The sequence below is a fragment of the Haplochromis burtoni genome, unplaced genomic scaffold, assembly GCF_018398535.1.
Source record: "Haplochromis burtoni strain Fernald_Lab_line unplaced genomic scaffold, NCSU_Asbu1 Contig_252, whole genome shotgun sequence".
NCBI lineage: Eukaryota > Metazoa > Chordata > Actinopteri > Cichliformes > Cichlidae > Haplochromis > Haplochromis burtoni.
The window spans coordinates 67,141-77,660 of record NW_024582613.1 but is presented as its reverse complement, the minus strand read 5'-3'; the positions used below and the strand labels follow the sequence as shown (position 1 = coordinate 77,660).

The following is a 10,520-nucleotide window of genomic DNA, read 5'->3' as shown; positions in this document are numbered from 1 at the left end:
AATATGCATGCAATGAACTTCACTCTAACCATCAGCTGGTTTTAAATAGTGCAATAAATGTTACATGCGGCAATTATGATGTTTACAATTATTCCATTGAAAAGCAATACATTTATAATATTGTTTTTTTGCTATTTAGGTCTTTTCATCCACATTCGCCAGCATTTCACTGCATATCTATGGTGCTCGAGCTGACAGTCTAAAAGCAGGGTGATAACAACTTGGAATAGTAGAAATTGTGACCCGCTTTGCCTCAATACATTCTCATTGGAGCTAACTTTTAGATTTAATAATGCCGAGGTTACACCGCTGTTCATTTTACTTAGAAATGTTTGAAACATTGTCAGAAACCCTGAGGGCCCTTGGATTCCATTTCAGAGAGCAGCTATTTGAGGCGAAGGGTAGAAGGCAGTGACACTGACAAATCCAAAATGTGTGTGTGTGTCTGCACACAGTGAGCATTTCTACAAAAACAGGCAACTCGTTTGATTTGCTACATTTATAAAGGCTCATAAATAAGTTTTGCTGGATTCATTTATTGTATTTACGCCACACATTTAGCCCTTGTGTTTAACCCAGAATTACAATCAGACAGTTAATGTGTTGCAAGGAATTTGACTTTGTATTTGGTATTTTCTGTTTGTTGAAGCCAGCTCTTGTTATTTGGAGTTCAACAGCATAAAAAGTGGTAAACTCTAGTCATTTATACAAATCAAAGGAAAGGTAGCTGTATTTAAGCTAAGGTATTTACTACACATAAAATTTAACAGATAAAAACTTTACTTTGCATTATTAATATTTCACTTGACAGATCTGCCATTTATTTTTTATTTTTTTCACCATTGCCAGAGTGGAGCTTGTTCGATGATTTATTTCGAGACAAAATTCTGAAAACACATTTTGTCCTTTCCTTGAAGGGAACTTCATGTGCCATATATCTCACATGAAATCTTTTCTGGGTGCCTCCTACGTTATAGAGGTTAGGAGGGGAAGCGCGGGGTATGAAGAGTGGTAGGAGGCGCCGTGGTGGTCCAGTGGACTGGAAAACGCTGCCCCCTGGCAGAAAGTTAGTGTGTGGCTGTATCTGTGGTGGAGCTAATATGGCCACTGGTTCATTAGAGCGCTGATGTAAGGAGTACTGCGTGACACCAAGTTTCTAAGCGCAAAGACTTTCAGAAAGGAACCACTGAATGCAGTGAAGCAAAGTGAAGACTTCCCTCTCTCCTGCATCAACCGAAGAGAAATCCCTCCATTTGGGTTCAAATGAGAAACTGATGAGAAATTGAGCAGCTTCTTAAACACTGAGCAGGACAGACAGAAATGCTTTCATACAGAAAAAAGAAGGCTGTGCACCTCATTCACTCACATGCAGAGCATCCACTTTCTACCACAACAGGAGCTGCTGACAGGTTGGTCATCAATGAAAGGGTGCAGAGAGAACGGGGGGGAAAATAGACACAGAGAGGAAGGCAGGAAATAATAGAGAGAAAGAAAGAGATGCTGACAGGCTCAGCTCCCCTCCTCCTCTTGACAATCTGGGAGGTGAGGACACACAGACAAGAAGGAGAGAGCACAGGACCCATGCTTCAAGCTCAGCTGCACGTCAACCCAATCATTATGTCGAATGACTATTTAAACTCACATGAAGTATGCTATGTATAGTAGTAACTCCAGCTGATTCAGAACTGCCAGCGCAAGATGTCACACCATGTCCACTTCAACATATTGCACACTGGAAATCTTCAATGTTGTTCTGCTGTAAGAGATTTTGGTTGAGTCTCAAAAAAGCCAGTGAGATGACTATTATTATGTTAAGTAGGATTCACAAGTCCACTGTGCATGTTTGAATCTTTAAAACATGTCTTAAACCTGCTTAAATACAAATATAAATGGAGTGGAAGCATTGCATTCCACTCTTAATCCACAGACATGAAACACAATCATTTGGAATTACCAAATTTGCATGAATGAATGGTTCCCGTGCACAAATTGCAACTGTTTACCCTAATTGTGACACGGCGCATGTATATGCAGTTTTGCTGTGTTCATGTATGCAAATAGAAGCCAAGGAATAGAAAAATAATATAGTCGCTCTGAGGACAAAATGTGGTGGCAGGGAGGCAGAGAGGAAGGTGGTGGTGGGGGGAAATAGCCCCGCTCATCGCCTCTCATTTTCTGCCCGCTACTACCCAGCAGAGTTTCTATGGCAACCCCTCAAAAAGCGGTGTGCGGTGAATTGTGGATTTGAGATGCGCTGTCTGATTGCGCTGTGTGGAGGAGATGGCTGGCTCTTTCGTCAGTCTTCCTCTGTAAGAGGAAATTGGTGGAGAGCTCCAATGAAACAGCACTCCATATGCTTTCTTTGATGTGCGTGCCAGCCTTTGGTCCTAGAGCATGTGTGTGTGTGTGTGGGTGTGCGTGTGCGTGTACGCTCAAGGAAGCTTTACATTAGAAGCTAGTGCCCCCTGCAGAGCTGCTCGTCACTCTTGGCACCCACCAGGCTGCACTCAGCTTTCCAAATGAATCTGTCTGGCTGACCATGTAGACTCATCAGTATGCTTTGGGTTTCAGCTGATTGACTCGATGCCACTGATGACGGTTCATTTCTGTTCTGAGTTCCAACAGCAGTGTACGACACAGTGCACGGCGTCTTGATTATGAAATGTTGACGTACACACACAGAATGTGTTTTGCCACATGCCTCCTCCCAAACCTCCACACCTCCTCCCCACCCACCCTGCCTTTCTTATTAAATAAAAGCTCAAACTTTTCCGTGTGGCTGGCTTTCACTGACGTTAGGAGAGCTGTGTCTTTATCCATGTTAAGAGTGGGACATGTATGCTGTGCGATGTGAGCTCTCTCTCTCCCTCTCTCCATCTGAGTATCTGTATGATGCTTGCAAGCTGTGCCAGTCTCCATTAGCATCCCATTATAAACCAGCATGATCACTCGTCACTTAGAATGCCTGCCACAGCGTGCTCTGTGTATGTGTGTGTGAGAGAGTGTGAGAGAGTGTGAGAGAGAGCTTGTTGTGAGGGCACGTGTGTGAACGTGTGTAAATCACACAGTCAAGTGATTGAGATGGCCTTGTTTCAAAAGAACACAGGGGGAAAAAAGCTTCCAAAGACTTGTGCCGCAAACATTTCAATTTAAATGTGTCTGAATGTGTCTGCTTTGTTTGACCCAGATTTCTCACCTACCCCTCTATTGATAAATTGGATATCTGGAGGCAGCCTTGTGCTACAATTTAATTTAGTTGATATGTAGTGAACAGCACCCTCTGCTGACTTAATCTGTAAGCTAAAAATTGGTTAGTGCTTACAACTGAGCATCTTGAAGAACTCATCAGAAATTATGCCTTAAAGCATAATATAATGAGCAATAAAGCAGCAAATGAACGTTTTACTTTTCCATAAATAACAAAGTTAGTGAGTATTTTCTTTTCAGAGAGGTTAGCAAACCTGTTTGTGTCTGATTGTAATGCGGTCAAACAAAAATGTGCGCACATAAATCACAACTGGCTAAATTGTACTTCAAACAATGGCCTATACGCTGCATAATAAATACAAGCATATTGCAAGTGGTCAAATATGCGGAGGTTGTGATTAACATTGAAAATTTGCTTCAGACAGAATCCAACAGATAGTCTTTTTTCACTTTAATGTGTTTGGAGATAATGCTTAAAATATTCAGAGCTGTCAAAATAATGTTCTGTACCTTTAACCCAACACAGCAGGCGTGAATGCAATTTTGTTTCTGGCGCTTACATCGCTGAAAATGTGGCATTTAATTTAACAATGTTGTATCAAATTCTTTTTCTAGGCACAATGATCCTTTTATTCTGGCTAATCCACGCAGGACACTGTCAACAGTTTAACTGGGGATTTTTTTCTTCAAGAAAGTAGTTCCAGTTGAGCCTTTTTACATTAATGTCAGACAGAGAGAGAGATTAAAGAGAAACAGGGACACCGTTTCTGGAAAGAGACGTGGTCATTGAAGTTTTTAATGTCATCTTCAGTCTTGTGAACATCAGAAACAAGATCCCAGTCACTTTGATTGTATTTTGATGGAGGCAGAAACCCAAAGACCTCCAGAAATGATAGAATTCTCTTTTCTTCACAGGGAAAATACAGCCTTTAATTTTTCCTGCTAACATTAAAACTTCTTCCTATCATCAGCATAAAAGGTTAGTCTTAACCACTGGTACAACCAATGATTGCTATCCTTTTGGGGACTCCAGGTCCACCTTCATAGTGTTGCACAATAGAATAGCTTCCTAGAAGTTGGTGCTTTAAATTATGTATCTATTTCCCGTTACTTTTTAAAACTACAACAACTCAAATTGTCCACTGTTGAAAAACAAAAGGATTATCTATGGTCAGGACTTTAAGAAACAACAACAACAACAACCTTTATTTATAGAGCACATTAAAAGCCTTAGGCATACCAAAGTGCTTTACAAAAAAAACAATAAAATAATACAGTTAAGAGCATTAATATCAAATATAATAAGAACAGCAGACAATGTTCACAGTAAAAAGCCACTAATAAAATGGACTGCAGCACATAGATTATAGCAGACCCTGTGCCGCATGATAGAAAACACCAAGAATGAAGGAATAGTAAAAAGTTAATGCAATAGGTCGCAGTTAACAAGTCAGCATTTAACGGGTAGAGAAGGCAAGTTCAAAAAGATAAGTTTTAAGGCGTGCTTTAAAAGAAAAAATAGAATCAGACTCCCGGATGCCAATCGGGAGGCTGTTCCATAACTCAGGTGCAGCAAAGGCAAACGATCGATCGCCTCTAGATTTCAACCGAGCACCCTTTGACCTTGGTCTTCTCTGACTTCTTAGAACTGCCTTCTTTCTCTTCTTGTTACCTCCTTGGTCTTCTGATTGTAGATGTTTCCCAGCTTGGCTTTCCTCTATGCACACACACAGACACATACACACATATATATTCTGTGGTCCAGGTCTAGAGGAATGTTGAGTGTCCTACCCCCCCCCCCCCCCCCCCCCCCCGCAGGAGATTAGGCTTCACCACACTTGCCCCCCTCACTTCATTCCATTCCAAAGTGTGCCCCCTAAGAGCTGCCACATTTTTATCTGAGCCTGGTGGTTGTGACAGATTTGCCAAACGACACACATACACAAACACACACATTTATGGACACACAAGGGGACACAAACAGAGGGGAGGTTGCTCTGCCCAGGGAGGGACCAGAGAGCACTGGACTCCAGCTATAAAACCCTCGGAGGATGAGGCCAGAGTCCTGCCCTCAACTGGACAGTACTTCCTTCCTTTGTGCCAGGACGCTGTCAGGACAGGCAGCAAGAGAGCCTCCGACATGAACGACATCTACAAGGCAGCGGTATGATCCCACTCAAAACACAGCTGAAAGAGTGCAGTTGACTTCCTCTGGTGAAGTTATTTGATTTGTTGGGTGCTCACCAGAACACTGTGAGAACTAATCTAGTGTGGGAGTGATGTTTTTATGGATGTAAAACCATTATCCTTAACATTTCTTAATAGTGCTAAATGTAATCAGTAGTTAAGAGTGAAAGAGTGTAATTTCCCCATTTAAAGCTGCACTTTAATGTTTATTTGTTGCATGAAAAAATGCCACCCATCATTTTTTAAGCCTTTTTAAGCTCACATTATTAAAATAGTTGTAAAATACCTATGTTGCCTTCATTAGTGCTACATCGTCTCGGGGGAGCCTTAACACCAAGTATGTCTCTAGATTTCCTCCTACTTCAGCCCTATCAGAACTGATAAGAGTCACTCATAAGGTCACTGACAGGACAATCTGCTGCTTCATTCATGACTTCAAATGGAACGGTCTCACTTCACGTGGCTAATTTTGGCCAGTTGCTCAGATGCTTCTGTTTCAGTGGTTCTCTGGTGCCAGAGAAGAGCTTCAGGTTTAGATAAACCGCCCCATGGCTGAATTCCAGCATTATCTGTGAGCCTGAGAGCCGTGTGGCTATTTATCCACCTTTGCACAGATAGTCCTCTGGCTCTCCTATTTGCTCACAGTCCAACGGGGAGATAATAAAAACACACTGGAATGTATATTACATCTGTTTCAGGTTTTTTTTTCTTTTACAGTATCATCAGCAGTGGAATTTAAATGTGAAAGTCTGTATACTGTATGTATGTGGTTAATTTACAGTGGACAACAGTCAATAACTCTTACATAAGCAGCTGTCTCCCTCTTTCATTCTTGGTAGCTTTTCCAGGATTACTGTTCCATTGTTGGGACAGATCCACAGCTATGCTAATTTAGAGCACTGTGTATTGTGTCCTTTATCTGTCGTTCCTGAGCCTCTCTTCTGACTGTTTATTTTTAACTCCTCCTCTTACCAGCTCTCATGTATGATATGTAGGTGCTGTGTAATGTCAGGGATGTCCCGGAGCTTTGTTAACTGAAAAGTTATCAAAACAAACAGAAATAATCTAGTCTAGATTTCCAGATATCTTAACCGAGATATATTTGGAGCTTTGGAAAATGCAATCAAACCCATAAATATGTTGTTACAGAGAAATTCCAGAATATATCCCAGAAAGCTGATGTTTTCTCTCTCAATTCTTTCTCTTTGGCAGGTTGAGCAGCTGACAGATGAACAGAAAAATGGTGCGTGAAACGATTTTCAACTGAAGGCGTAAAGGCTTTGAGCATGCCATCGAGTCACTTTAAAAGATGATTTAGTTATAGTTGTTGGTAGAAAAAATCTATACCTCAACAGGACTGCAACCATTAGTTGCACCAACACTTAAGACAAATAGCCTTTTGTGCTGATGCCCAGGAATTAATCTTAACTCTGTCCTAAACCAGACGTGCTTCAGTAGATATTTTTGTGTGTGTGCTGCTTTGTTGCTGCAGAGTTTAAGGCCGCCTTTGACATCTTCGTACAGGATGCAGAGGACGGCTGCATCAGCACCAAAGAGCTGGGGAAGGTAATGAGGATGTTAGGTCAGAACCCCACACCGGAGGAGCTGCAGGAGATGATTGACGAGGTGGATGAAGATGGTAAATCGAAACCGCTACTGGGCTATGGATAAGAAAAAAAAAAGAACAAAATAATTGGTTGTGTTTGACTCTCATTCTCACAGGTCAGCTGCCAAATGCATCACAAGCATGTTATGCAGACAAGCATTGTTCGAGCCCTCTGACCTTAAATGCTAGTCAGGGATCTTAAATACAACTCGATGTGTCAGGTTGAATTAAAGGGAAATGTGTGTCAGATGTTACACTTGTCATCTTGGATTTTCCATGTGATTTAATGTTGAAATATGAAAACAGCATCTTGGTTTTGTTTGATAAAGCTAAAGCTGATAATTGAGTTCTGTATAGTTAGACCACACACACTTTAATTCACAGGTATGCCTGTTATAAATATAATAAATAAGACAATTATAGGCTTCAAATCAAATACATTTGTAACATCAGTTGAGACGCTATAACATCACTGCAGTGATCCATTGGTGAACAGACTGTACTTTTAAGCTGATCATCTGGTTAAACTGGGATAATATAAAATCCCAGTTTAAGGATGTGATGAAGTGTGTTGTGTGTGCAGGGAGTGGCACGGTGGACTTTGATGAGTTCTTAGTCATGATGGTGAGATGCATGAAGGACGACAGCAAAGGGAAGTCAGAGGAAGAACTGGCAGAGCTGTTTCGGATGTTTGACAAGTACGTTTCATATTTAAACCTGTAGCTACTTTATCCTGCACTCAGAGCGGTTTATTAGCAAAATCTCACCACAAAAGAAATACTGTGCTACATGCTTACTGACAGACTTGGGGGGGAAAAAATATCTATGGCAAGAGGATGCTATCATTGGAGCATTTCCACAGTCTATTGAACAAATTGCTTTTCTTCATCGTGTGGTTCCAGCAAAGTATGCTTCCAATGTGCAATTATGAGTACTGACAAAATGCCAAGCAGCTCTGCAGAGTACAGCATGTAGTTTGCTCCATAATCCTTTTTGACAGCTCCGAATATTTTAAACACCCACTCGATGTAAGCCAGACACCTCGTCTGAGCATCAAAGAACAAACTCGCTGTGCTTTTTTTTCCCCTTTCTCACCGTGGTGGTTCCCAGACACTTAAATTCTAGATATGACCAGTCACACATCAAATACAAGTTTGCTTCTTCCCCCAATGCCAGCTGTAAAGCTTAATTAAAGTTTGTTATGCATTAACGACATTTCACACCTTTGATTCTGCAGAAACACAGATGGTTATATTGACCTGGATGAGCTGAAAATGATGCTGGAGTCCACGGGAGAGGCCATTACAGAGGACGACATCGAGGAATTGATGAAGGATGGGGACAAAAATAACGATGGCAAAATTGACTACGATGGTGAGGACTTTGGACCAGTTGTGTTTACTTTTTAAGACACATTCACAATGAGACATTTGCTTGATAAAGACATGTTCTGGTTTCGTAGTAGTTTGTCTGAAGCTCAGCTGTTTGTAACACTGACTTCTTTTTTGCAGAGTTCTTGGAGTTCATGAAAGGAGTGGAGTAAGCCTGTAGACGAGAGGCTGATGTTTTTGTATTTTTTTGCAACTCCTCTGCCATCTTGTGAAGCTGGAAGCCAAATTGGATGTAGTTGATAAAAACAATTGGACGACTTTGTAAGATTAAGTCAAATATCATCTTTCAAACTTTCTGTATTTTTCTATCATGTCTCTTGCATTGTTATAAATGCAGTTGTGACTTTTGGTGCCCATGTATACCGATTTTTTTGTAAATGTATCCAAATTACTTGTGTCTTTGGGGTTTTGTTTTTTTTACAGAGGCCAGATACCACCCTCCTTTTGGCTGTTTGAAATATGAATGCCATGTTTGTCTCCAGCTAAATTCTTTATCTCGAAAGTGCCCCATTGAGCTTACAAATCCTTTTACTAAGAGGCTACTGTTTACTTGGGCAGAAAATGTGCAAAAAAGCAAAACATATCTCTGAGTAAACACAGTTTTATAGCAATCTCTGCTAGACCAATCATATTATAAGAATAATGTGCTGGGTACAGCTCATTTCATGGATACATTTCTGGATGTGGAAAATGTCTTCAGGACTTTTTATTCCCTTATATTACCCCTGGAACATCTGCAAGGTCGGCTTGAAATTTGCACTCATATAATAAACAAGATGTATTTGTCATTATGGTCAATTCGTCAGTTTCTCTCTTTGAATAAATTCATTCAGTCTTATCTGTACTCACTTTAAGGACATGGTCTACATACTTCAGTCAGTGCTTTTGCTGTTTGTTGAGTGTTTCTAGCATGCTAGACAGAGTTACACCGGTTATACTGGGGGACAAAGCACTGTTATTTATACCATTTTGCCTAAATGTACTCCAGATTTTACAGGCTGATCACATGCTTGCCTCTCTGGCCTGCTCTGCTTTTCACAGATAAACAAGTAAAAACAAGCAAAGGAGGCCTGAAATGTTACTTGTCTTACCAAGATAACAGTGGATTTTGTGTGAGACTGTCTATCATAAATTTTGAGTTATCTGTGACATTTTTACTCCATAGTGGTTCGTGCCTCTGGTATGCAAACTATCCACATGGTCGCTTTGGAGGTATCTAGTTACACAGACTATTGAGACAGGAGCTATTTATGTCTAATCATGTTAGTGCCCATGTTAGGGGACGTGCATTGACAGACACCAGTTGACAATCAAATGCCTGTGACCATAAAAAGCATGCTGTTAGACTACAAAGAGATAACAGATCTTTTAAAAATCCAGCTTGATTTCTTGAAATATCGGAAATAATAAAGCCCAGAGATTAATTTTACATAATAAAGGATTCTTTTTTTCCTTTCCGTTTTTATTTATGTTAGTAATTTTCAATTTCAGCTTCAGCCAGGTTCTGTGGATCTCACCAAGCATTCCTTAAAAATGGCCATTGTCTAGCGTTTTAAACCATCCAGTCCACAAAAGCAGGACACAGGCTTAGCAGCACAGGAGTCATGTAGTTATCACTGTGGCCACTTGATGTCAGCAGGAAAACACATTCTTATCTTTTTGCTTGGCTCAGATACAGCAAGCTAAAGATGAGAGATTTCACGGCACAGCAACAGCCTTCCCAAAGTAAGATAATGGTTGACCGTTGATGGAATCCGCAGACCGATTTTTTTGGTTATAAAATAGGGTTAGCATCCAGAGTAAACTGCTTCGTGTTTCTAGTGGTTGAAATTGTAATGTCAAAAATAAAAACAGTATTCACATAGCAGTATGTTACTACAAGATCTGAAAAAATGTTCTTGTGTTTTGATACCAACTGATAAGTAAAATGTTCATTTGATCTATGACCAAAATCAATATGTCGCATTTTTATTCATTTTTTGCCTATGAAAGAGACCTTTTCTATAATTTGGAATTTGGAAATGGGATCAAGTGCATTTTGTGCGAGCGTGTGACGTCAGTGGCCTGATTGATGACAGCCCTCCTACCTCCCTCTGTCTCTTTCTGCTTCCCTGGGGGTCCTGTTAACT

At 40.6% G+C, this 10,520-nt stretch overlaps 1 protein-coding gene across 1 annotated transcript; it reads left to right on the top strand.

Moving 5' to 3' along the window:
* The first annotated feature begins 5,030 nt into the window (after positions 1 to 5,030).
* tnnc1a (troponin C type 1a (slow)) lies at positions 5,031 to 9,229 on the top strand. The gene is made up of 6 exons (XM_005938999.3): positions 5,031 to 5,371; positions 6,607 to 6,637; positions 6,887 to 7,033; positions 7,584 to 7,698; positions 8,238 to 8,374; positions 8,512 to 9,229. Exons 1-6 carry the CDS (start codon positions 5,348 to 5,350, stop codon positions 8,541 to 8,543), a joined length of 486 nt encoding a protein of 161 aa, XP_005939061.1. The 5' UTR covers positions 5,031 to 5,347; the 3' UTR covers positions 8,544 to 9,229.
* The last annotated feature ends 1,291 nt before the right edge of the window (positions 9,230 to 10,520 follow it).

Excerpts from the sequence above, each read along its gene's own strand:
- tnnc1a (XM_005938999.3), top strand. The coding sequence starts at position 5,348 with ATGAACGACATCTACAAGGCAGCG. Across the intron at positions 7,034-7,583 it reads TGACGAGGTGGATGAAGATG|GGAGTGGCACGGTGGACTTT; the intron begins GTAAATCGAAAC and ends TTGTGTGTGCAG. Across the intron at positions 8,375-8,511 it reads TGGCAAAATTGACTACGATG|AGTTCTTGGAGTTCATGAAA; the intron begins GTGAGGACTTTG and ends TCTTTTTTGCAG.